Source organism: Lycium barbarum, chromosome 6 (assembly GCF_019175385.1).
Source record: "Lycium barbarum isolate Lr01 chromosome 6, ASM1917538v2, whole genome shotgun sequence".
NCBI lineage: Eukaryota > Viridiplantae > Streptophyta > Magnoliopsida > Solanales > Solanaceae > Lycium > Lycium barbarum.
The window spans coordinates 135,989,965-136,017,081 of record NC_083342.1 but is presented as its reverse complement, the minus strand read 5'-3'; the positions used below and the strand labels follow the sequence as shown (position 1 = coordinate 136,017,081).

The 27,117-nt window shown below is 38.0% G+C and overlaps 2 protein-coding genes across 4 annotated transcripts; both read left to right on the top strand.

The window, feature by feature from the left end:
* The first annotated feature begins 1,703 nt into the window (after positions 1 to 1,703).
* LOC132599332 (uncharacterized) lies at positions 1,704 to 6,051 on the top strand. 3 transcript variants are annotated; one of them, XR_009566807.1, is made up of 6 exons: positions 1,704 to 1,903; positions 2,174 to 2,273; positions 2,368 to 2,599; positions 2,723 to 2,821; positions 2,919 to 5,214; positions 5,289 to 6,051. XR_009566807.1 is itself a non-coding variant. In XM_060312655.1 (6 exons), the coding sequence occupies exons 5-6, from the start codon at positions 5,185 to 5,187 to the stop codon at positions 5,847 to 5,849; spliced, it is 591 nt and encodes a 196-aa protein (XP_060168638.1). In that variant the 5' UTR covers positions 1,785 to 1,903; positions 2,174 to 2,273; positions 2,368 to 2,599; positions 2,723 to 2,821; positions 2,919 to 5,184; the 3' UTR covers positions 5,850 to 6,051. The 3 variants fall into 3 exon arrangements, 2 of the variants coding, with proteins under 2 accessions (XP_060168637.1, XP_060168638.1); XM_060312655.1 differs by having other exon boundaries at positions 1,785 to 1,903; XM_060312654.1 differs by having other exon boundaries at positions 2,919 to 6,051.
* A 14,987-nt stretch (positions 6,052 to 21,038) lies between these two features.
* On the top strand, positions 21,039 to 25,045 carry LOC132599330 (heavy metal-associated isoprenylated plant protein 26-like). Its single transcript, XM_060312653.1, has 2 exons — positions 21,039 to 21,354; positions 24,450 to 25,045. Exons 1-2 carry the CDS (start codon positions 21,274 to 21,276, stop codon positions 24,828 to 24,830), a joined length of 462 nt encoding a protein of 153 aa, XP_060168636.1. The 5' UTR covers positions 21,039 to 21,273; the 3' UTR covers positions 24,831 to 25,045.
* The last annotated feature ends 2,072 nt before the right edge of the window (positions 25,046 to 27,117 follow it).

Here is a 27,117-nt window from a genome sequence, read left to right as displayed (position 1 = left end):
TCTCAAAATAGAGAAAAGGGTAACAACATTTTTCTTTGGCACCCTTAGGAACTCAATAATAGCTTTTACCGCTCGCCAAACAACTTACGTCGTTAATTACCGGATGCGGATGCTAACATTAACGTTATGCATTTATTCAAACTCAATAGATTTAGCTCAAATTTATGTGTGTTTAAAATTTTGCTAAAGATAAACACAAATAATAGATTCCGAGTAGGAAATAGAATTCGTAACTCGAACCCATAAAGATTAAATTATGAATCTATTTCTAATAATTACTGTAACGACTAATCTTTCGTTCCTGAAAATAATAATCAAGACAAGAAAAATAGCGACAAAGAATAGTATTTGATTTCAAGAATTTGTGCGGGAGTTACAATCTTTATGAAATCTTAAACAATAAGATGTAATCCTCTAATTCTTCTCCTCACGATACGACCGTCAATCAAGGGTTTTGCTTGTTCTTGAATGGACAGATCGCTTGTTGTTGATATTTCACTACGAATGCGGAGCGAGCTTTAATCACAAACGTAGAAGTATGGAAACTTGCGGCTCACCACTTGGAGCGAAGACTTCTTAGTATGCGGAAGACTTGCGGCTGGGAGCTTCTCTGTGTATTTTTCTTCCTCCCTTTGGCTTTGTGAAGACCCCTATTTATAGTTGCAGGGGAGAGCTAGGGTTTGTATATGATTGGTTGAACTATGTCATTTGAACACTTGGCGACATTTGATTGGTTCTTCTATTGACTTGACATGCTGCGTCACTTATGCACGTGGCATGATTTTATTGGTCCTTGACTTGACTTGGCACGCCACGTCATTTGACATGTGGCATGGACCTTGGGCTAATAGAGTGGGCTCATCATGTGAAGTCCGACAAGATAGACTAGCTAGCCCAATTGAATTGGTCTTTCAATTAAATCCATACCAATTGGACTTAAGCAATTAATCCAATTATATTAGCCCATAATATTTGTTCGGACGAATATATCTTGGATTTAATATAATTCGAATTTCTTGTGAATTTACTTTTAATAAAATTTCGTCGTCTACAAATGCCCCCTGCTTCAAGGCTTGTTGAGGTGCATGACTTGTCAGGTCTTTTAGAGACGAGACTTGAAGCATTCGTGCGGCAAACATTTTTTTTTTACTCCATGTAGTTGATTTCTTTTTTTTTGCAAAATATTTGAGACTTGACAATAACTTGGTCAAGTTCTTTGATGGCACCGCAATTTGATCGTCGGAGTTTTTAGGTGGTGGCATTCTCTAATTTGCAAGAGGTCCACTCGACTTTTGATCATTTGCTAACTCATTTCGCACTTCGAGGCGTTTCCAGTTGATGGGAAATATCGTATGGTACTCCTTGCCATTTGATAACCGAGGAAATCAAGTTCCTTATTAGCAAATGTTATCAAGACTTAAGAAGTATCATAATTTTGTTTTGGGTCATAAACTACACAACGGGCAAAATCTGTATTAAGATAAATCCCAGTAGCTTCCTTTCTTTTGTTTTTTTATTTTTACTTTTGCTAGTTTAGGCACTCAAGTTATGACAACCCATTTTTCAAGCAGCCAACACGTCTATATTTTCATAACTAGCTCAAGTTATGATTCCTTTTCAAACAGCCCCATTTTCAAGCAGCCAATACGTCCATATTTTCATGCTTCCCATATTTTCCATACTTTCCATATTTGCATGGTATTTTTGTTATTTTCTTAGGAGAACATATGAAATTTCCATAAGTTCAAACTTTCCATGTATAAACTTAAACTTTTCATAATTCGGTTCCAACTAGTACAAGGATTTCTTTGTGTTTAACATCTATAAATATCCTGCCTTCTCATGGTGGCTGGGCATCAATTTGTAGCATTGTCAAGTTGGTTCGAACCCATCGCCCTATCAGGTAATTTTCCCTCAACATGAATTTTCGTCACTTTCTTCGCAGCTCTACATGTCTGTGGTAGAAAATCCATATCTCGATGTAGGAACGTCGAAATCATGATCCGCTTGATGTTTCGGAAACTAGACTCGTAGAGCTACGTCATACGTGGAAACCATGACCAAATCGCTTATATATTTACTCAGATATTGATCGAGAATCAGACCTTCAGTTCTGGTTCACTGGTTTATTAGTCTCGCGCGTCCTGACGAAAAATCTTATATCTTGACTTAGGAACATCGCAATCACGAACGGTTTGCGGCGTCGGAAAGAAGACTCATAGAGCTACGTCATATACGAAAACCACAATCAAATTGCTTCTATATTGTCTCAGGTATATTTGTTTTAATCAGCCACAGAATCTGATTTTGCTTTCTTGGCTTTGGACATGTTCTACGAAACTTACCCGTCCCCTTTTTTTTTCGCAGGTCTTTGGGCGCATCTGCATTATCATGGGGGTTTGAACTCAATTTGCAGAATCATCGAGTTGGTTCGAACGCATCTCTTTCAGGTAATTCTCTTCTTCAATATGAATTTTCGTCACTTTATTCACAGCTTTGCATGTCTGTGGTAGAAAATCCATATCTCGATGTAGGAACATCGAAATCATGATCCGCTTGATGTTTCGGAAACTAGACTCGTAGACCTACGTCATACGCGGTAACCATGACCAAATTGCTTATATATTTACTCAGATATTGATCGAGAATCAGACCTTCAGTTCTGGTTCACTGGTTCAGTAGTTTTGTGCGTCCTGACGAAAAATCTTATATCTTGACTTAGGAACATCGCAATCACGAACGGTTTGCAGCGTCGGAAAGAAGACTCATAGAGCTACGTCATATACGAAAACTACAATCAAATTGTTCTAGATTGGCTCAGGTATATTTCTTTTAATCAGCCACAGAATCTGATTTTGCTCTCTTGGCTTTGGACATGTTCTACGAAACTTACCTGTCCCTTTTTTTTTCTTTTGCAGGTCTTTGGGCGCATCTGTACGGCTTTAAATTTGAACAAATATGATGCACTTTCGTGATCGCTATACGCCGCATCCTCATCTAGAGATAGTGAGCGACAAACGAAATCCGAACGCCAAAGTCCTTGCCTTGGAGGTTGAACCTCCAGTGATCGGTGCCTTCTCGCTTGACGGAGAGCTTTCTACGCTTCATCTTGCTGAATGGTCTAAAAAGGAGACCAAAGACGTCATGAGCAACTTCTCAGGAAAAGCCACTGTTATGGACGTCCCTTTGTTGAAGTCCGCAATTCATCGAGAAGTCGCGCCCACCGAATCTTCTCATCCTCATGGATGTTTCAACAACTGGAGTGTCCCGCCTTCTGGTTTCGGCAAAGTTTGCTACACACCCGGCTACTGGGAGTGGGTGGAAGATGTTCTTCCTCGCTATAAGGAAGTCTTGGAGCGTGTCAAAGTTTACGATGCCATCTACGCTTCTTTGTTCACATATGATTACGATGACAATGTACTGCATGCTTTTTGTGAGCTTTGGCGTCCGTCTACCAATACGCTTTCCACTTTCGTCGGGGAGATGTCTATCTCGCTTTGGGACTTACGAACAATTGCAGGACTTTCCATTCACGGATCTTTTTATGATGAAGTTGTTCCTTCGGTGAAAGAATTGACGCAAATGGACAATCAGGGGAAACCATGGCTCCCCAAGAGCTGCCTATACTTGTTTTCAGCCTTTTACAAACTTGCCGAAGGTGACCGTCATGAGGTGTCCATCTATGATTGGGTGAAATTTTGGTTTAGAGGACCAAGCAGGTATGCGGAGCCTCCGCAAAAGGCGTCGAAGGGTCGTGCAACGAAGCCAAGATTGAATCACAATCCTTCTGGGCATATTGACATGAATTACTTACCACGAACCGATGAGGAGCATGCCCCCTTCGTCGAGCTAGGAGTGGAAGATTCACTTAGAGATGAGACAAATTTGTCGGCTTTCCTAACATGTTGGCTCTGCAAGTTTGTTCTCCCCCATAAGAAAATTGACTATGTGCGTGCTAGAGTTCTTAAAGTAGCGAGCTTGATGGCTCATGGAGAGAAATTCTCTTTGGCAGTCCCAGTCCTTGCGAGCATATATCGTGGCTTGAGAGAGATCTCTACTTCTCCAGACTTGAAGTAGGGGAATATAATTTTCCCCATACACTATGTATATGGCTGGCTAGGAGAATATTTTAAGACCCATCATCGTGCCAATCACTCACATCGGAGTATACCTTTATGCAAGATTTCTGGCGAGAAGATGGCCAAATACTTCAATTTTTCTGACGCCCGAAAGTTATTTCAACAAGATGATGCCCGCCACCTCCATCATTTGGCGTTGCTACAAGGTAGGGAATTATACTTCACCGATACTGGCGATCTCTCAGATTCATGGAACGATACTATCATAAGCCTTCGTTCGAGCTATGTTACACTTAGGCATGATGCGGATCTCATCGTGGAGTCCTATAGCCCTTATAGGTTTAGCAGACAATTTGGTTTTTCTCAAGACATCCCTGGAGACCTCATGGAGCGACCATACGATGGCACATTGCTAACACTAGCACAACTTTGGAATTCTTCAATTCGCCTTGGAACCTCTTCAAAAGTCATAATTTCGGTGCGCCCATCAGAAGGTAGTTCGCCTTTAATGACTCGTGAGTACATGGAATGGTGGCTAGCCAATCGGACAAATCCATCAGAAATGAGCCCTCGAATTATTTCACAAAAATCAAAGCAAGATCATACACCTATGTCGTCCAAAAGAGGTCCGACTCGAATGAAAGAAAAATCGCATCCTTCTTCTAAGTCCGAGGTGCAACTTAATGATACTCCGCAAGCTCATGAAACTTCTTCTAAATCCAAAACCTTGAAGGATGTTGAAATCCCTATGGACAAAGGAGTTAAACGCGTCCGACTAGTCTCCAAGACAAGTGCTACGGCTCCTAAGGTGACCAACAATACTTCCAAAAGAAGGGAGCCTTCGAGTTCATTGGACAAGGGCGCCAAAGAAACATGAAGTCTCGCACCATCTTGCAACAAAAAGTCTCGCCCTTCCTCTCTTCCTATCGATGTTGGAAATACCATCGCATCCTCTAGTTCGACGGAGAGTAATACAAGTGGAGATCGACATTGGAATCGTTTAGAAAGGAAATCGAAGGAGTCCGACGATCACCATAATGAATTCGCTGATTTGGACGCTATTAGCATTGGATCTGATATCCATCTGGATGGGGATCCAAACTCGATGATGGGCTTGGAAGAAGTAGCAGAACTAGTAATATTTCTTCTATCCATATTTTCTGCATTTACACTTTTTGTTTTTAAATCTGTTTTTTTTTTGTTTTGTAGTTGGGTTTCCAGAAACTAGACGGGATGAATGCGGCTGAAGTTGTCGTTGATCAGATTACACATCCGAAGACCTTCAGACCTTCCTCACAGCCATTGCAACCTAGCGCGTCGAGCTTTGATCCACAAGGGACTATTTTCCGCTTCAAATCAACTTTCGTCTCTGAGATATGGGGTGCATTGTGCGGATGGATTACACAATTTTCTTTAGGTTCCTTAGACAGCTTTATGGTGTTGGAGGCAAGTATTGCTTCGACTCTTGAGGAACTTAGGAAAATCAATATTATCGATGTTTCTGCTTTGGAGGGTCTTGTCGAGAACTTCTTCAAGGCGTATGCAGAGTATGACTCTTTGAAATCGTCGAAGATGACTAAAGAATTACACCAAGAATCACTTTCAGATGCACAACGGCGCCTCGATGATGCTAAACAAGAACATGGAAAGCTAGATGGGTCCATGAAGGAGATTCAGGCAAATCTTGCGAATGTGGAGAAAGACTTAGCAGCCTTGAACTCTAGGAAGGAGCAACTTATTGCATTCCTTGACAAACACCAAGAGGAGTGAGATTCATACTATTGAAGCTAATCATGTGCTATCTGATGAAGAAGCAGAGAGACTATCCAAGCTTGAAGAGGCAGTTGAGAAGAGGCGTCAACAAATCCTATGCTTCAAGCCTTTTCCGTGACTTAGATTCTTGCTTAGGATTTTTACTCTTTAATTGCTTGTTATGATGTAGTGACATTTCCTTCTTGAAGCAATAAAAGTAGTCGCCTTTATTTCAACATGAATTATTTCGTGATGTGATTTGGATCAATTTTCTCTCCACCCTTTTTGAAGATAACTGAAGAATCTTTTTTTTTTCTCTCTCTCGAAATTTAGCTCGAATCTTGCCTTGTTCGACTTTTCAGCTTCGCGCTTCAGCGGGAGAAAATTCATAACTCGGAGTACGAGCGTTGGAATCACAAGATTCCAATTTATATGGAAAGGGGACTCATTGATCTACAATATATATAAAAATAGCGGCCAAATTACTTTTAGATTTGTACAGATAATTCTCCAAATTTCAACTCCGATGCTGCCTTGTTCTATTTTTTCAGCTTTGCGCTTTGGTGGGAGAAAATTCATAACTCGGGGTACGAGTGCCGAAATGACGAGATTTCAATTTCTATGGGAAGAGGACTCATTGATCTATAATATATATAAAACTCACGGCCAAATTCCTTTTATATTGGTACAGATAATTCTCCAAATTTCAACTCCGATGCTGCCTTGTTCTATTTTTCAGCTTTGCGCTTCGGGGGGAGAAAATTCATAACTCGGGGTACGAGTGCCGAAATGAAGAGATTCCAATTTCTATGGAAAGAGGAATCATTGATATACAATTTATATAAAAATCACGGCCAAATTACTTTTATATTTGTACAGATTATTCTCCAAATTTCAACTCCGATGCTGCCTTGTTCTATTTTTTTCAGCTTTGCGCTTCGGTGGGAGAAAATTCATAACTCGGGGTACGAGTGCCGAAATGACGAGATTACAATTTCAATGGAAAGACGACTCATTGATATACAATATTTATAAAAATTACGGCCAAATGCTTTCTACATCTGTACAGATAATTCTCCAAGTTCAGCTTAGAATCTATCTTGTTCGACTCTTCAGCTTTGCGCATTTGTGGTAAAAGAAATCTCAACTCGTCATAGGAGTGACATTCTAGCTTTGGCGAGCGACTACTTGAAGCATCCATCAGATTTTTTAGTGGCATCATTCTTTGAAGAAATAGTGTCGACTTGACAGAAGCGTTTAAAACAAACTGCAATCATTTTCGGCTTCAACTGCCATCACGAATAGCTTAGATATTTTGTACGGGATGTTGTATAGATATTTCCATCCTTTCTTTCAAATCATTGATGTATCAAATTCTTTCAAGCATGAACCTATAAAATGTTCTCACTTGCTGTGAATTGTCTTCTTCTTTCCAGTTATGTTTGTCTCCTCGCTCGGTAAAGAGGATCAAATCATTTCGTAGTTCCGAACAAGAAAGAAGGATTTTTTTTATGCGACTGAACTTAGAATGAAACTCTAAGCGCCTATGTACCTCAGTGAAGAGGATCAAGTCATTTCGTAGTTCTGAGCAAGAAAGAAGGATTTTTTTTTTGGTGCGACTGAACTTAGAATGAAACTCTAAGCGCCTACGTACCTCGGTGAAGAGGATCAAGTCATTTCGTAGTTCCGATTTTTTTTATTTTTTTTGTCCTAACTTTTTCCTAGGCCGCCCCTTTCGAGGTTTTCAACCTAGCGGACATTTTTTGTTTGTCCTAAATTTTGCCTAGGCCGCCTCTTTCGAGGTTTTCAACCTAGCGGACTTTTTTTTTTTTTTTTTTTTTTGGGGCCGTACACAGTTTAAACTCATACGGGCCAGGAGTATCATCTTGCTTCAAGGATAGTACATCTTCAAGAATTTCCCGTTGATGGGACCGATCCGCAAGCCATCTGCATCTATAAGCTTGTAAGCACCACTTGTATAGGCTTCTTGGACAACATATGGCCCATCCACTTTGAAGTGAACTTGCTTCCAGATTTATGAGATATGATAATAGGTCTTCTTACCGCCAGGACTTGATCACCAACTTGGAAGGACCTCAGGCGAACCTTTTTATTGAAAGCACGGGAAAGACGAGCTTGATAACATTCAAGGCTTTGCTGAGCTTCTAGCCTTTTCTCATCAAGGGCCTCTAACTCTTCAAAGCGTAGACGAGCATTTTCTTCTTCAGTGAGCCCTTCTTGGATAGCGAGCCGCAATGAAGGTATTTGGCGTTCAAGTGGAAGGACCGCTTCAGCTCCGTAAACAAGAGAATAAGGAGTTGCTTGAGTTGGTGTGCGATGAGTCGTTCGGTATGCCCAAAGAGCTTCTTCCATTCTATCATGCCAATCTCTTTTAGACTTGGAGACGAAATTCTTTAACAAGTTGCACAAGGTCTTGTTAAATGCTTCAGCTAGTCCATTTGCAGCAGCATAATACATAGACGAGTTTCGTTGCTTGAAGCCAAAAAGCTCGCAAATCTTAGTCATCAATTTGTTGGAGAACGGCTTGCCATTATCTGTTATGATATAACTAGGAATGCCAAAACGATAGATGATGTTTACTCGAATGAAGTTTGCCACATTCTCCTTTTTTACTTCTTTGAGGGCGACAGCCTCAGCCCATTTTGAAAAGTAATCCGTTGCAGCTAAGATGTACAAGTGGCCACCAGAAGATTTCGGTAGCGGTCCAACCACGTCTAGCCCCCAAGCGTCAAATGGCCAAGATGCAACAGTTGGATGTAACACCTCAGGAGGTTGGTGTATAAAATTTGCATGCTTTGCAACTTCGCGCATTGTCCAAACAATCTTTCACCATTGTTGGCCAATAATACCCCATCCTTTTTATATGAAAGTGCAGTTTTGGCCCAGCTTGATGTGATCCACAAACTCCAGAGTGGGATTCTAGCATAGCTTGAGTCACTTCTTCTTTCCCCAGACAATGCAAGAGAACTCCCTCGAACGATCTACGGTACAAAGTATCTTTGTAGTAAAGGAAGCGAGGGGCACGACGACGAATTTCGGTCTTTCTTTTTGGATCTTCTGGAAGAATGCTATAACACATGTAATCGATCATGGTTTGTCGCCAATCGACTTTCTCAGCTTCAGTAACGGCCACAAGAAGCTCGAGTTTGCTTTCTTCATCCTCATCGTCCTCTGGCGGTACTATCCATTTCTGGCAGATAGTGATTTGCGCTTGGTCAGGAAAAGTTAATGTTGAAGCCAAAGTATCCAAAGCATCAGCTTTCTTATTTTCCTTTCTTGGCACGTGTTGGAGAGTTACGTTGCCGAGCCACCCAATTAATTTTTGTGCATAGTGATGATAGGGACGCAATTCTGGCTTTTTGACCTCGTAGGTACCCAACAATTGATTGATTACCAATTCAGAATCTCCAAAGACTTGTAATTATAACTGCTTCATATCAACAGCCATTTCAAGCCCAAGTATGAGTGCCTGATATTCTGCAACATTGTTAGAGCAACATTGTGTTAAAGTGAAGGAATACGGTAAGACCTCCCCCTGAGAAGTGACAAATATCACACCAGCGCCAGCTCCTTCGCAATGTGCAGCACCATCAAAATACATCTTCCAAGGCCGTTGAATCTCAATGACCATCGCATCCTCATCGGGTAGTTCATCAGTTAATTCCCAGTCATCGGGTATCGGATGGTCTGCTAGAAAATCCGCCAATGCTTGTCCTTTCACAGCTTTTTGAGGAACGTACACAATCTCAAATTGTTGAAATTAGAGATACCACCTTGCTAGTCGGTCGCTAAGGACAGGTTTCGACATCACAAATTTGATGGGGTTTGCTTTGGAAATAAGACGAACTACATGGGCTTGAAAGTAGTGTTTCATCTTCTGAATCGAGAAGACTAAGGCCAGACACAACTTTTCAATCGGCGAATACTTCAACTCATTTGGCGTCATCATCCTACTCAAGTAGTAAAGGGCATTTTCCTTCCCTTTGCTATGCTCTTGGGCTAAGAGTGCTCCAACTGAACTTTCTTGTGCCGATATGTATAGTATCAATGGCTTTCCAGGCACAGGAGCCGCTAGAACTGGAGGTTTGGTCAAGTAAGTTTTGATGCTCTCAAAGGCGTTGGCACAAGCTTGGTCCCATTCGAAAGGAGCACCTTTCTTCATGAGACGATTGAACGGTTGACATTTCCCTGCTAGATTTGAGATGAATCTCCTAAGATACGCCAGCTTCCCTTGCAGACTTTTCAACTCATGGATGTTTCTTGGCTCGGCCATCTTCACGATTGAATCTACTTTGGCTTGATCAATTTCTATCCCCCGATGTCGAACGACAAAGCCAAGGAATTTTCCGGAGGTAACCCCAAATGCACACTTCAAAGGATTCATTTTGAGTTGGTGCCTTCGTAGTAGGTCAAACACCATTCTCAGGTCTTGAAAGTGATCACTCTTTTTTCTTGATTTTACCACCAGATCGTCAACATAACACTCGACGTTTTTGTGAAGCATGTTGTCGAAGATATTTTGCATAGCTCTTTGGTATGTTGCTCCAGCATTCTTCAAGCCAAAAGGCATTACTTTGTAGCAATAAATACCTTTAGGAGTGCGGAATGCGGTAAGCTCTTCATCCTTAGGTGACATGCGGATCTGGTTATAACCAGATGAGCCGTCCATGAAGGACATCGCCTCGTATCCAGTAGTGGCATCAATCATAAGCTCAGCAATGGGAAGTGGAAATTCATCCTTATGGCATGCATTGTTGAGATCCCTAAAGTCAACACATACTCGAATTTGTCCATTCTTCTTTCTCACAGGGACAATGCTCGAAATCCATGTGGGGAACTTAACTTCGCGAATGAAACCAGCCTCAATAAGCTTGTTAACTTCATTTTCGATCAAGGGAACCAATTCGGGCCTGAAACGTCGCTGTGCTTGTTTGATAGGACGTGTGCCATTCTTGATAGCGAGATGATGGACCGCAACTTTAGGGTCTAAGCCAGGCATCTCTTTGTAACTCCAGGCAAATACATCCTTATACTCTTTAAGTAATTCAACATAAGCACTCTCTTCATCGACTGCAAGTAAAGAATTTACATAAGTAGGCCTTTGATCTTCATCAGTGCCAAGGTTGATTTCTTTCAATGCGTCGACTGTCGTTTTTACCCCTTCTTCAAATTCGGGCGGAGCATCCTTAGCGTCTTCATCTTCTTGAGGTTCGCCATCATCGACAGATATATGGTAACACCAAGAAACATCCTCCAACTCTTCACCAACCCTTATTGGAGATAAAGTATCCCTTTCATCTTGTACAGCAACGTGATATGAAGAGCCAACACTTTCTTTATCTTCATCCCGCTCCTTGGTGTAGACCACAACATGCGACTTTGCTTTTAGCACTTCTCCACATGAGACCACAAGACCCGTTTGCCGCCTCATCCTAGAAGGGATCAGACTTCGGAAATCTTTGGAGATATTTTGACATTTGGGAAAAACTGATGATTTCATACACTTGTGGTTTCTCCGAATCTTGCTTCCATTCTTCATTGGTCCTAACCTCTCAAATACAGAAACGCTTGCGGTCGACTTTCCCAGTCGATCGAAGACAGACGGCCTTTTGTTAGAAGCAAGAGGTTCCTCTTCTGCAGTGATGTAGTTATTACTTGCCCTTCTTATGGAGATGCGAACTGGTGGGGGTTGTTTATACCCCAAACCTTCACGTTTTTGCCTCGCCGCAGGTTCCATCGGAAGCTTCCCTAATTTTGATGGTTCGCAAGGATTGTATCCAGCCTTTGCGAGTAGTTTGTAAGCATTTGGATCGAAACCTTCACCTGTACGCCTCGTAGGGAGTGCTTCATTTTGTAGCGATCTGCTAGCCACAAATTTTCCGAGTAATTTCGTAGATGACATTATTGTGTCGATCTGCTTGATAGGAAGGGTTAGTCCTCCCAACATGTTTCCCTCGTCCTTTTTGGCCTTTGGAGAATAACGAAGAACAGAAGTCACTTTCTTACTCGAAGAAGCGCCATTTGTGTTGGGCAACTTATTGACATCGAAGGACCTTTGATCTTCCTTAACTGCTGCCTTCTCCTTACAAGCAGTCACCTTTGCATTTTGGTTCATAAACTCAGCATTATCTTTTATCGCAACTTCATCAACTTTTGCGGCACATTTCTTTAAGTAGAACTTGGCATCAGCAAAGTGTGCTTCAGCTTCAGTGAAGGGATTATCATCGGCCATAATCTTCTTTTCAACTCCGTCTTCATGATACTTCAAACACTGGTGGTAGGTAGAGGGGATCACCTTGTTCTCATGTACCCAAGGCCTACCGAGCAAGATGTTATATGAAGTCCTTGCATCGATCACATGCAACCACGTGCTGGATTGCAACTCGCCGATGGTGAGGTCTATTTTGACAGCTCCTATGGCTCTTTGTCCCCCTTGGTTGAATCCTTGGATCATCAAACGACTTGCGGAAAGATCCTCCATTGCGATTTCAAGCTCCTTCATTGTGTGAATAGGAAGGATGTTAACTCCAGATCCACCATCGATTAGGATTCTGTTCACCTTTTGCTCACGTGTAAACCCAATCATTAATAAAGGGCGATTATGAGGTATGTCGCCGAGTAGAAGGTCATCATCGGTGAATGTGATTTTGGCCATGCACGCATCTATGACTTCAGGAGATGACTTTGCAGAGTCTTCTGATGATGGACATGACGAGGTCACGTTTTTCGCTTCCTTCCCATCAACGGTACAACATGAAGCTTTTACATCATCAATGACGAATTTGGTGTGAAACCAACTTGGCAAGTATTCTTCTAATGTTATTGGACGACGTGGTTCTTGGTAGTACCGCCCTCCTATTTTCTCCTTCTTTGGGTGCTTAGCTGGATTTTTTGTTTCAGGTTTACTCACCTTCTTTCCCTTAGTTTGTCGTTTCACTGAATCCTTTCGCGAACCTGTTTTGCGGTGCTTGCGACGAGTTACGAAAGTCCAACCCCCATCATCAAGATGACCACTTTGGTCTTCGTCTTCTTCAGACGGTCCTCCTTCTACTGACACAATATTGCTCGATGTAAGAAAATAAAACATTTCATTCACATTAACTGGTTCGAAGTCTCCAAACTTAATCATTCCTGCCAGACATATGTTCGGGATGTCTTTCTCTCCATATCCTTCAACAAAGTTGCAGGTCATGACTGGATCGAGTGAGCTAATTGTGACACCAACTTGATTTGCACTTTCTTTCTCATCTTCAAGTGAAATCTTTCCTTCGCGGGCTAGCTCCATAACTTTATCCTTGAAGACAAATCATTTCTCTATAGGGTGGCCGATCAATCGGTGGTACTTGCAATAATTCAGTTCATCAGTTCTCCCTGCTTCATTCGGCCGCTTCATCTCGGGTAACTCAAAAAGTTTCAGCCCAAGAAGTTCATCAAAGATTGCAGAAACGTCTGAATCAAGGAATGGATAATCCTTCTCTTGCATCTCCTTCAAAGTTGGTTTTCTGTTCGCTCTATCCTCCAAAGAAGTTGACTTCACGCTCTGCTTCTTGCTTACTTTAGTGGTGAACTTCACAGGTGCAACATTAACGTTCATGGATTCTTTGTTTTCGGTCTTGGAAAAATATCTCACCACTTTCTTTACTTCTTGCTTGTCTTTACCTTTGCGGGATTCGTAGACCGGCGGCGCTTCACTTCCGACTGACGCCATGCTTAACTCCATGTCATGAGCACGAGTGGCCAATTCTTCAAAAGTCTTAGGCTTTATGCCTTGCAAGATATAGGTGAGACCCCAGTGCATACCTTGAATGCACATCTCTATTCCCGAAGCTTCGCTGAGTCTATCTTTGCAGTTTAGACTTGCATGCCTCCATCGATTGATGAAGTCAATAACTGGTTCTTCCTTTCGCTGGCGAGTGTTTGTAAGTTCCACCATGCTTACGGTGCGTCTTGTGCTATAGAAGCGGTTGAGAAACTCCTGCTCCATTTGCTCCCAACTATCAATGGAACCAGACTCAAGGTCTGTGTACCAATCAAAAGCATAACCTTTAAGGGAACGAACAAACTGTTTGGCAAGGCAATCACCATATGTTCCAGCGTTGTTGCATGTTTCAATGAAGTGTGCCACATGTTGCTTCGGATTTCCCTTGCCATCAAACTGCTGAAATTTTGGGGGTTGATAACCGGCAGGCATCTTCAAGCTATCAATCCTTGCAGTGTACGGCTTCGCATATGTAAGGGATGATTTTGCGGAAACATCATATTTATCCTTGATGGTCCCCATGATGAACTCCTTTATTTGATTGATTGGAATCATCGCTTCAGAGGAAACTTGGATTTCTGAAGCATGTTCCACTTGTTTTGCGGGAGATTCAATCCTTTCTTGTGCTTGCGGACGTTTTCCAGGGGCATGATTCGAATCCCCCTCCATCACACTATCAAACCTGTCTGTCAACTTGACAATTCGATTATCTTGATCTTGCACATATTTGGTCAAGTCTCCAATTGCCTTTGTCAAGTTCGCGAGTTGTTCTTCAACAGTTGAAGTATTGGTCATCATCGCATGCATCACCATCATAGATGAAGAAGAATAACACGGATTTTCGCGAACATAGGATGCAGACATGTTATGCGGAGTAGATCCAGTGCTCAAGACGTCATCGTCAGCTTGCCTGATGGATTTCTTGGGCTTAGATAAACTAAGTTGGGCGAGAACCCTCTCCACCATTTTGGCGACATTCTCCCCTTCTTCTGTGGTGTTTGCGGAAGACGAACCAAAGACGACAGCAGATTCAGGCTGTGCTTGCGGAACTCGTTGCCATAGCAATTTGGCTTGGTTCCTTGTGACAGGTCCGGTGCTCCCCTCAGTAACATCTAGGATGTTTTCAACAGCAACGGAGAATTTGGATCCGGTAGTTTTTGCGGATGCGGATTTCGAGTTGACCTTCTTGAAAGCCATCTTAGTGTTTTTGAAGTTGGACTATTGGAGAGAAGAGATGAGAGGTAAAGATTGTCCCACTGGGCGTGCCAAATTTGTAAGGACTAATCTTTCGTTCCTGAAAATAATAATCAAGACAAGAAAAATAGCGACAAAGAATAGTATTTGATTTCAAGAATTTGTGCAGGGGTTACAATCTTTATGAAATCTTAAACAATAAGATGTAATCCTCTGATTCTTCTCCTCACGATACGACCGTCAATCAAGGGTTTTGCTTGTTCTTGAATGGACAGATCGCTTGTTGTTGATATTTTACTACGAATGCGGAGCGAGCTTTAATCACAAACGTAGAAGTATGGAAACTTGCGGCTCACCACTTGGAGCGAAGACTTCTTAGTATGCGGAAGACTTGCGGCTGAGAGCTTCTCTATGTATTTTTCTTCCTCCCTTTGGCTTTGTGAAGACCCCTATTTATAGTTGCAGGGGAGAGCTAGGGTTTGTATATGACTGGTTGAACTATGTCATTTGAACACTTGGCGACATTTGATTGGTTCTTCTATTGACTTGACATGCTGCGTCACTTATGCACGTGGCATGATTTTATTGATCCTTGACTTGACTTGGCACGCCACGTCATTTGACATGTGGCATGGACCTTGGGCTAATAGAGTGGGCTCATCATGTGAAGTCCGACAAGATAGACTAGCTAGCCCAATTGAATTGGTCTTTCAATTAAATCCATACCAATTGGACTTAAGCAATTAATCCAATTATATTAGCCCATAATATTTGTTCGGACGAATATATCTTGGATTTAATATAATTCGAATTTCTTGTGAATTTACTTTTAATAAAATTTCGTCGTCTACAATTACAATCATTAAAGCTTGTGTTATGATCAAGAAAAGGATAATTATTTAATTTTGATTTGTTCTTTGTGGTTAATATTTGTACGTGCACTTGAATTGTCTCACGATTGATTGTTGCGTCCTTTTTTATGTTTTGAAGGATAAAGGAAATTTTTCCAGAGGCTGGGAGCCATCCCTTGCGTGCAACTTTGATTAACACACACTATTCTAACAAAGCTTGAGGTCCCATAATTTTGACTATGATTCAGCTTTTTCCTGAAAAAGGAGATAATGGTCATGTTATTTATATTAGGTATTTTGTATACAATATTTAATTTGTTGGTTTGGTTAGGCTTTTAGGAGATTTAATTTTTGCTTAAATCCAGCATTAGTTTATATAATATTTGGTTTGCTACTTTTATACTTCATTTTTCATAAATAATGCCAGCATACGATATGCAAGACTCTGTATTATTTTGCGGAATAAAGTGTAGCATAAAAATAGAATATTAGTTATTCATGAATAATTATTAGTATATCAAATTAAACATTTAACAAAAATTAATTCTTACATTATAATCTTTACATAATTTTTTTTCTTAACCGAATGACCCGTATTAGTCTGTTGTTTAACACTTGATGGATCATTTTGTAACTCAACGTGTCAGTAAATTCTACATCCTCTAAAAATGACTGTTCTTTTTCAATCAAGTCCTTTATAACGTACTAAATTTATTGGAATATGGAGCAGTCTAAGTTGAATAATCAAGAAGGAGTATCTCTTTTTCCTTTCCTTCTGATCATTGTTTCTTTCGATTTAACACGGTTTTGCTTTCTTCCAAATTCCAATATCAAGGCCCACAAGTTCTATTTCCTTATCAAACTTAACCTCCTTAATTTGTGCCTTTTCTTCTCGTCTTCTTTCTCCTAGTTTCCAAGAAGCTCAGTCTCCACATCATCATTTTATTTAATATTTTAGCTCAAAACTTAGCAAAAAAGTAAATAAATAACAAAGGATGTGTTTGTCCTTTCCGTACATATGGACAAAGTTGCCCGTTCGTTTGAAACTTTGAATGATTAATTTAACAAGCCATAAGACGAGTCAGGGGAAATCAAGAGTAGTTTCATTTCAAAAGGAGCATAAGACAAAAATAATAGTGAACACATATATTAAACAAATTTCAAATTATTGAATTAATCATGTTATTTTCACATTTCCGCGGCTAATTAGCAGCGTTTCAAGAAGGTAAATCATGGTCGTCAATGACTTTTAGGCAAAGAAAGTGTTAAAATCGAGACACGAACGAGAATTTAGAGAGACAAAAATAATGAGAGAATTTTTTCTATCTTTCATTCATTATAATAACGTTCTTAAGGTTTCTCCTTGCCCTAGTTTAATAAGGTAATCCTATTCTAAAACAACTAAAATCCTATTTTATCATAATTACAAATTCATCATAAATAACTACTAATACAATTACACTAGAATAGGATTCCTACCGACCTAAGGTTTTACCGACACACCGACGTGTCCGAACCAACTGGTCCGGTTACATTCGGTCTCAATAGAAAGTAATATCAAAAGTATATTTTATCAATTAATAGGTATATTAAACTATGCTGCCATGATATGCTTTGGGTCTTTCGATTCTCTCTTAAAGCGTATTAAGAATTATGGGCTTTCTGAGTTTGGATACGAGGCCCATTTCTAATCACTCCCGCGGAAGTTTTACTATAGCCCAAATAAAAGCATTAGTGGCCAGTTGGATGGGCCTCATCCAATTAAATTTTGATAATTTTAAATTTTTTACTCCTCGAATTAGTGGTCATTAACAAAAAATATTTGGTAAAACTATCAATTTAATAAATCACAAAGTCATTACTTATTATTTTTTCAACTGCACCATAATTACTGTGATATAATCATTGATTACTAATTTAAGAAAGAGATACATGTAATCTAGTCAAATACACCTTATGTTTGATGCTATGAAATGTTTTTTCTTAATTAATGGGTCAAAATGTTAATGGACAGATAACAAATACGTGACGTGAGGGACCACTCCAAATGCATTTTTGTACTATTTAGTAGTAACATATGTCGATTACATTAATGACTATTCATTTCCCAACACAGTGCAAAACATGAAAGCAAATAAGAACAACGATCCGAAACTTCCGGGCCGGACCTACAAAATTCCTTAAATTAGATGTGAAGGCTGTCAAACTCTAGATTTGGATTTTTATACTATTTAAATTTAAATGTGAATGGGGCAGGAGATGTCGACTAGTCGTCAATCCAATAAATATGTTTTCATACTTGCATGTGAAATGTTGTCAGCAAGTTATGTCAACTTTAAAGCTATATATTTAATGCACAATACATTAATTTATTGACGTAACATAACAACTTAATTTTCTAAACCTAGCAAATAAATATAGAATTGAGCTATACCTTTCGGCTTTCAGTAAAAAAACCAAGAGGTGATACGGCTTAATTTGAACATGAATAATACTTTGTGTTTCTTCTATTTTTTTTAAAAAAATTGTTTTTATTACATGGAGATAGAGGAAGGGGAAATGAGAAAGGGGATTACAATGTAAGGATTCGAACCCTCACCAATAAGGTGAGAGTTCAGATATTCAATCAACTGAGCTACTAGATTCTACTTTGTTTCTTCTATAGTTCTTGAAAATTTTATTTTTAAAAAATATAGCAAAAGGAGTCCCGATTAGTAAAGTTTGATATTCCCAATTTGTTTGGGCCATGGGCCGTGGCCTTAATTATCTGTCAGTGGTCTCCAAAAGGCACGAAGGGTCACAGTGGTCGGTCAATCGTAATTCAATGTAACAAAATTTGTAAGATGGCCAAGGGATTTATTAGCTCAGTTGGTTGACTATCTAAAATTTTATTTTGTTGGTGAAGGTTCGAATCCCCACGTTGTAATCCCCTCCCCCATTTCTCCTTCTTCTACCCCTATGTAATAAAAAAAAGTAAAAAAAAAAAAAAAGATGCCCAATAACTGAAGCTCACGTGGGAGCTCCAAACTGTGACTATGTTGGAGTTATGGCTGGTTACAAACTCTGCTATTCTGTTAAATAAAAGGACTTGAAATTCGAAAATTACAAAATACTCCTAATAAAGTTCAATTTCAGATATACTTAAAGACTTAGACTATGAGCTACCAAAAAAAAAAAAAATAGAAAGAGGAAAAGAAAATTCAATGAGTTGGATTGTTTGTGTGTCCAGTGACAAATCTTATCTGAAATCGGTGGTATGAATTTGACAAATGCTTGACAAGCCACCTTGGGAGCAAAATAGTCGTTTTTAAGTAGGTTTCAATCCATTATGTATTAATCAATAATCGATTGACTATGTGAAGTTACCGTCCTTGTTTGGACAAGCTAATTTGTAAGTAGATGATAAGTATTATATGCTGGATTTTTTTTAAAAAAGTTGAAATTAATTTTATTAATAAATAGTTACATATTTGATAAAAGTGCTAAAACAGCTAATAAGTTGTTGACGTGTTCGATAAAAAGATGTTGATAAAATAACTCAAATACCCTTTATTCTTTTATAAAAAGTAACTTAAATATAGGAGTATCTTTGTGCGGGAAAAATGATGAACGACAAAAATGGAATTGAGAGGAAGCTAGAGATTTTGTTTTGAAAAAAGTATTTTGAGAATTAAGAAAATATTCAGCATAAAATAGTAAAAAATAATATTTGTCAAACTAAAAATGGTTATAAGCTAAAAAATTATAAAATAGAGATGACCAACTTACGATTTTTTGCTGATTTTGGCTTATAATCACCTTGAATATTTATCAAACAAGTAGATAAATCAAAGTATGCTTATAACTTATCAGCTAGCTTGACCGGATTATAAGTTTAAACAAACACCCTTTATTAAGTTACAGGGATGACCAACTTACGACTTTTTGCTGATTTTGACTTATAATCACTTTGAATATTTATCAAACAAGTAGATAAATCAAAGTATGCTTATAACTTACGAGCTAGCTTGACCGGATTATAAGTTTAAACAAACACCCTTTATTAAGTTACTACTCCCTCCGTCTCAAATTATTTGTCATTTTTTTTTATTTTGCATGCCCCTTGAGAAATAGTACTCCCTCCGAATAAAATAAGAGTGTCCACTTAGCCATTTGCACACTCCTTAAGAAAATACTATCTCCTAAAAAAAAATATAATTTGACTAAACTGACCCTAATTAAATATGTATTGGGATTTGATCACATCACACTTAATAGGGGCAAATATGAAAAAATAAGATTAATTCTTTCTTGATTTGATAAGTGGACACTCTTTTTGACCCAAGAAAAAAAGGCTAAGTGAACACTTTTTTTTTTATGCAGAGAGAGTATTAATTAGGAGGGGTATTTCACTAACTTTACCCTTATTTATATCTAAGTTATACTCTTTATTTATGTGTCATCTTCATTAATGATAAAATTTTACTAATGGTAAAATAGAGAAAACATAATTACTTGTGTCTTGAACTTCTAATACGACAAATTATTTTAGACAACTATTTATAATCACGACGTTATTTAGTGATGGAAGAACAAATAGAGGAGAGACGTAACCAGTATGCTCATTTCATAAGACATTGGAGCACTTATAGTTGCTTTATTATTTGGTTATTGTTTAGTCATCTGTAATATCAACTTAGGATATCTATAAATCCTAAGTTGATCATTAGGTTAATTCTTCATTTCATATTAGCTTTTGGCTACATTTGTAGACTTTTGGGATTTTCTTTTGAAATAAAATAAAATAAAATAATTTTAAAAAAAAAAAAAAAAAAAGAGGAGAGACGTAAAATGGGTTAGGGGGCTAAGGTGGATGAGGTGACATGCCACAAGGCATCCACATAATTGAATGTCACTGACACGTAGGATTGGATGTCCATCTTGGATAAACTTAACGGATGAGGGTAATATTTGAACCAATAATATAACAGTAGAAGTATATTTGAATCTAAGGTAACGATGGTATATTTGAACCTTTTCTCATTGTAAAGGGATAGTTTACTTTGAGTACGGATTTTTTTATCCAAATGTATCTTGTCTTTACTATGAATATTTTCTAAATAATTTGCGACGGAGGGAGTATCAGTAGATATCATATGTTACTGTAAATAAAAATTGAAATAAGCAATAGTTAAAGTTATTTATATCGCTAGTATAAATTATTTTTTTACAATATCAGATTGGGTTAAAGATATTTAGGTTCAAACCTCCTTGAAATGAACAAATTGATAGTTTAATATTATTTTAAACGACAATAGGTAAGTTAAATCCAAAACAAAATGATTGAAACAGCTGCTTGGAGTTATCAGTATATAAAAAGAGGTATAGCCAATAACGACAAGCAAAGCTATTTTGGTAATCACTCGTTGTCATCTGCCAGAATAACATTACCAACTCAACAGAGCATAGATAGGTCATAGGTTGTTTAGTGAGATATTTCCCTCATTTCAATCATTACCCTTCCTTTCTTCTTTGCTCTCATCAGTACACACGCTCAAATCTCAATAGTTGTCACATTTACACACATTATAAATAGAGCTTAATTTGTTGAAAACTAGAAAGAAATTAAAGAAGGAAAATGGGTATTATTGACCATATTTCTGATATGTTTGATTGCTCCTCTGACCACTCCAGGCACAACAGACGTAGGCAATTGCAGGTATATCCAAGTTCTAATCAATATTTTTTTATCTTTAGTTCTTTCTTACACCCATGTCGTATGAGTTTTTGGGGCTTTGTTGCTTTCTCTTTTTCTTCAAGTTTGGGGTCAGATCTGTGTAAAATCTGTAAGTTCTGAAGATTTACTATATTAATGGTAGCTTACTCCTCCTTTAGGATTAGGTTTTAATTCTGTTTGCAGAAAAAAGTGACTAATTATTTATGGAGCTAGATTGCTGTAGCTATTTATGAGTCTAATATTAATTAGACTGCTAAATCTCAAGTTTGTTACTTTCTCCGTCTCAAATTATCTATAACGATTTTCTTTTACATGTCTCTTAAGAAACATCAATTAGGAGGATCCTTAATTGGTATTTGAACAATTATAACATCACCTATAAATAGTAATTTTGTCATGAACTTTAAAAACAATAAATAATTTGAGGTTATTATTTTTAAAAATTACCATAGATAATTTGAGATGGAGGGAGTATTCTTGTGGTACTTTTGAGGATCATTTAGGCCTTAATCTTTCTAATGAAACATTTAATAGTTTTTCTATATTAATGTAAACAGACAGTATTGGAGTAAATGGCTTTCCAGGTCCTCTTTCCTGTTACCTGCATGAGATGTTTATTTAATTAATTTATTTTAGGCCGGTGGTTAAGGAATATAAATCAATTTTTTTCCCACTGACATCTCAAATCTAGCTGTCTCGGTTTTTTGATTTTGTATCTGATTTCCATGTACCTGCCACTAATCCTAAAAGGGTCTTCTTAAACCTTTTTTACTAACACGTTTAGCATTTTACCTTCACCTTTTCTGGTTATTGGTCTCAAATTAGGATAATCTGGTACAAAGTTGAAATAGGTTAATGCTTAAATTTTACTAGTACTAACAAAAAATGCTAGATGAACTTTTTCCATTTGTCGAATCCTCGAGGTGCAAAGTGACTCATGGTTGGAAGCAACATGTAACCTGTAAAATAATTGAGGGGCGTCTAAGCTGACGCGAACACCCTGGACAGAGCTGGAGGCTCGGCAGGGGTTCATTTGAACCTTTCGCCAGAAAAATCACACAGTATTAGTTTAAACGTAAAAATCACATTGTATATACAAAGTTAAATCTTTTTATGTCTATATAATTGATGATAAATCCATTTAGTAAAATGTTGTCTCTCCGAACATGGTTTTGAAAAAGGTCTCTTTCCCTATATAGCTCCAATTTCGAGTTCCCTTCATTAAAGGTCTTACGGCTAGCTAAATGACAAATTAAAAAAAGTTAATACATGCTAATAATAGATTTGGGTTGGTGTTCCCATGTGCACGCTTTCTTCTCGTTTCCAGTAATTCTCCTATTACTATGGTTACCCTTTTTCTATGAAGGATCTGGTCATCTACTGCCTTTATTGTTTTCTTTTTGAAAATAATTCTTTACTACTATACTTGTCTCTTTTGATATAACCAAAGTACTCATTTTTCTTAACTTTGCAAAAGCAAAAGCAAAAAGTAGAATGTTTCCATTAAGGGGTAGTGTGTTGCAACTTGCAAGGATTTGCAGAAAATATGCTGCAGATTCAGTATGGCCTTTGGGCCTCCACTGACATGTACATACCTTGGCTGGACCATATCGTATTTTTATGGACCTGCCTTATTGATTCTGTACTTACGACTAGGTGAATGCTACTTTGTTTTGTCAGTATACATTTACCTTGCCTGAAGTTATGAATAGACTTAATTTGTTCGTGAAATTCATTTAGACCCCAACTGATATTTCTACCAATTTAACACAAAAATCCATCCAAAAAATAAAGAGCGTGCAACTCACACGCTGATGATGTGGCAGAAGGACGGATGGAACAATGACATGTGGCATGTGGGCCCAAAGTAATTACTAAATTTTGAATTAAGAAAAAGAAAACTAATATAAAACTTATTTAACTAATAAGAAAATTATTTCATAAAAAAAAAAAAAAGTAAAATCCTATTTTCGCACACCCTACTCCCATCCCCACCTTTTCTTCTTCCCCATCCCACCGGCCAGTGATGGCTGCCGCCGGTCCGACGTCAACTCCAACCCCTCTCTCTCAAATCCACTCCTCCCATTTCCCATCTCTTTATAACCCCTTCTATAACCCATTAACAATGTCATACCTCTTCCACCCCAATCACTTTACCGGTATAGTTGTCATACTTAGTTACTCCCAACCCGACAGTTTCACCGTGATAATCCAAGCTAAACAACTTGGTTACTCCCTTTCTTCTTCCCCGAGCATGAAAAGGAAAAATGAAAAAAGATTCGATTTATCCAAGGATTTCAACTCAAAATTGTACGTGTTTCTCTTCTCAAAACGTGAATACCTCTCTATAATCTCTTCTTTAGAATCATTTTCACCGTCTTCTAGTTTCTGGGTTTTGTTTTTTAATATTGTGGTCGTCGGAGCTCCTGTGAGTTCGCTGGAGAAGAAAGGGGTCTTGCGTACTAGAGAGTAGAAGAAAAATAAAGGAAAAAAAATTGACATCTCACGCCCTTTTGGAGCAGTGTAATTCACGCACTTTGCCACTCAACAATTGTGTCCAAGTGCCACATTAAAAGTGGTTTTGGAGAGTTCAGATGGTAGGAGTATTAGTTGGGGGTCTAAATGGATTTCGCGGTACCTGCACTAATAATATAGAAATATTTTAAGCCATTTGGTTATAGAATGTTAAGTATATACTTTACTCTGTATATTAGTATCAAATTGGTTTACCATACCAGTTATTGCATGTTACTTTAATATGATGGTGGAAAAAAAACTTACAGTGCCGGTAAACAAAAGTTAAAACTCTTCTACGGTTGACGTGTAATACTTACACGAAGACTGCATCATTTTTCATATTTTTTCGCTTAATCAGAATCAAAGCAACAGCTTATATATATAGAAGAAATTCTCTTAAACTCTAAGATATGTGCCAAACTAGTGTTTTAGATTATAAGGTAGAAATAGCATCCATTAGCCAGTTTTCAGTCATTTCTTTAAAAAATAATCACTGTCATGGATTGGTCAATCTTATCCAATTATAACTTGTTATTAATTTATGAAACTATGGATTTCAGACAGTTGAGGTAAAAGTGAAGATGGACTGTGAAGGCTGTGAGAGGAAAGTGCGAAGGTCCGTAGAGGGAATGAAAGGAGTTTCATCTGTGACAGTGGAGCCCAAACAGCACAAGCTCACAGTAGTGGGCTATGTTGATCCAGAAAAAGTTGTGTCCCGTGTGGCCCATCGCACGGGGAAGAAGGCAGAGATTTGGCCATACGTCCCATACGACGTCGTTGCTCATCCCTATGCACAGGGTGTGTATGATAAGAAGGCTCCCGCTGGGTATGTGCGAAGAGATGATTATCAAAGTAACCAGCTTGCACGTGCCAGTTCTACTGAAGTTCGCTATACTACTGCATTTAGCGATGAAAATCCTGCAGCTTGTGTGGTCATGTGAACTTAATGTTTTTGCTACAATGTTGTTAAATTATGAATCTTGTAGACTTGTACCATAGCACTCGTTATTGTTAAGTTTGTATTTCTTTTTGTGAAGTTCCTACTTTAAGTTTTGATGAACACATCATAGTGTTTCTTTTTTGTTTTTTAGTCGAAGCTAAAGTTCTATCTTGATTGTACTGTGTATTTTTAAATCAATGAATGTGAGATTAGCGAGATTCGAACTTTTGTGGTGATTTCTTGGTCATTGAACTATCTCTTACAAATTGTTGCTTCTATTGACAGTGTTAACACTGTTATGATTGACATTTAGGTATCAAAATTTGAGTTGTGTGTGCGGTGATCTTTAACTGTTGGATTTCAGAATGTTGCTTTTTGTAAAGCACCAGTGCATGCCAAACTTTTTGTTTGAGATGAACATTGCGGAAATGAGAATGCTGTGATGGATGTGCGCGCACACTAAGAGTGATAAGATTAGGAATGAAGATATTCGGGGCATGTGAAGAGGAGAGACACTGATGCTTCAGTGCGGAGGTGTGAGGTTGGCTATGGACGGTTTCAAGAGAGGTAGAGGCAGGCCGAAAAAGTATTGGGGAGAGGTGATTAGACAGGAGATGACGCAGTTCCAACTTATCGAGGACATGACCTTAGATAGAAGATTGTGGAGGACACAGATTAGAATAAAAGAAGAGTTGGTAGTCCTGCTTACCCTTTTTCACTAGTAGTCGTAGTTTTGCCCCTTAGTTTCTTGTCCTTTGTTTTATGCTACAATCTATTGTTTCTGGTACTTCAATTTTTTTATTCATCTGTGATAGCTACTATTTTTTTTTTCCCCAATCTGTTGTACCATGATTTTTGGCTTTTGACCTTTCATTCCCATACTACTTTGAATTATTTGTTCTTATCTAACCTTTTTTGCTATGCTTTCGCTTGAGTTGAGGTTCTTTCGGAAACAACCTTCCTACCTTCTGAGATAGGAATAAAGTCTGCGTATACTTCACCTTCTTCAAATCCCATATTGTAAAATTTCACTGGGTATGTTGTTATTGTCGTCGTCGTCTTTATACAGGTCTAGTGTGAATTTAGGTTGGAAAGTAAAAAGTGATGGACTGCTTTGGTGTGACAATGAAGAATTTTGAGGAGTAATGGAATTCAATATTGGTTACTTTAAGCGGATTGAATTGGCCAATGTCCTACATTTTCTGAAAGTTCTTTTCCACTCGATTGAAAAATAGTCATTGTCTTCTGAGTCTTAAATTTTAATTTTTCAAATAATAAAATAGCCGGTAAACATTATACACCATCTACTTATTTATTGCTTTGTCAAAAAGTCAAGATCATTAGTGTTATCACAGTACAATTAGATATTTATGGTCCCTTATGATAAGATGTGCTAGGCCTAGCTGAAATGGATAGTCAAATCTGTTTGATCACTAATGTGACAAATTTAAGCGCGTAATGCTCTAACATCAAATCCAACCTCCACTAACTTAGGTAGGCCCCAAATTATAGCAAACAACATGAGTAGATATTTTCTCAAACGATCATCAAATTCACAATTTTCTTTCACTAAACTCGTTTGTTACTTTAAAATCACTGATATTATCGCTAGTTACTCTGAATATAAATCTGATTAGAAAGCTGAATAGACATGCCAAATCACTTAAATTGCCAAGCTGAGCGAAAAGAATGGACCCTTTTTTCCCCTTAGCTTCTAAGATAAGGAGATTATAGAGTCCGGAGCTAAAATGATATGTTTTTGGAGCTAATACCTCAAAATAAGATGTCTATTTTTTTTTTTAACCAAAATGGGTATTTTGTTGGTTATCCAACGAAATACCCGCAAGCAACACTGTTCCGGTCCGATATTTGTTGCATTTCGCTACACTTGTAGCGAAATGTAACAATTTTTTTTTTTTTGCATTTCGTTGGTAAATGAACGAAATATGATTTTTTTTTTTTGTATTTCGTTTATTAAAAAACGAAATATGATTTTTTTAATTTCGTTCATATAAAAACGAAATAGGATTTTTTTTTTGGTATTTCGTTGGTATATGAACGAAATAGGATAATTTTTTTTTTTTTGTATTTCGTTTATAAAAAAACGAAATATGAAAATATTTTTTTTATTTCGTTTATATAAAAACGAAATAGGAAAATATAATTATTATTTTTTTGCATTTCGTTTATATTCCAACGAACTAGGAAATTATAATTTTTTTTTCGTTTATATAAAAACGAAATAGGAAATATATATATATATATTGTATTTCATTCATATACCAATG

Excerpts from the sequence above, each read along its gene's own strand:
- LOC132599332 (XM_060312654.1), top strand. The coding sequence starts at position 2,959 with ATGATGCACTTTCGTGATCGCTATACGCCGCATCCTCATCTAGAGATA.
- LOC132599330 (XM_060312653.1), top strand. The coding sequence starts at position 21,274 with ATGGGTATTATTGACCATATTTCTGATATGTTTGATTGCTCCTCTGAC. Across the intron at positions 21,355-24,449 it reads ACAGACGTAGGCAATTGCAG|ACAGTTGAGGTAAAAGTGAA; the intron begins GTATATCCAAGT and ends TATGGATTTCAG.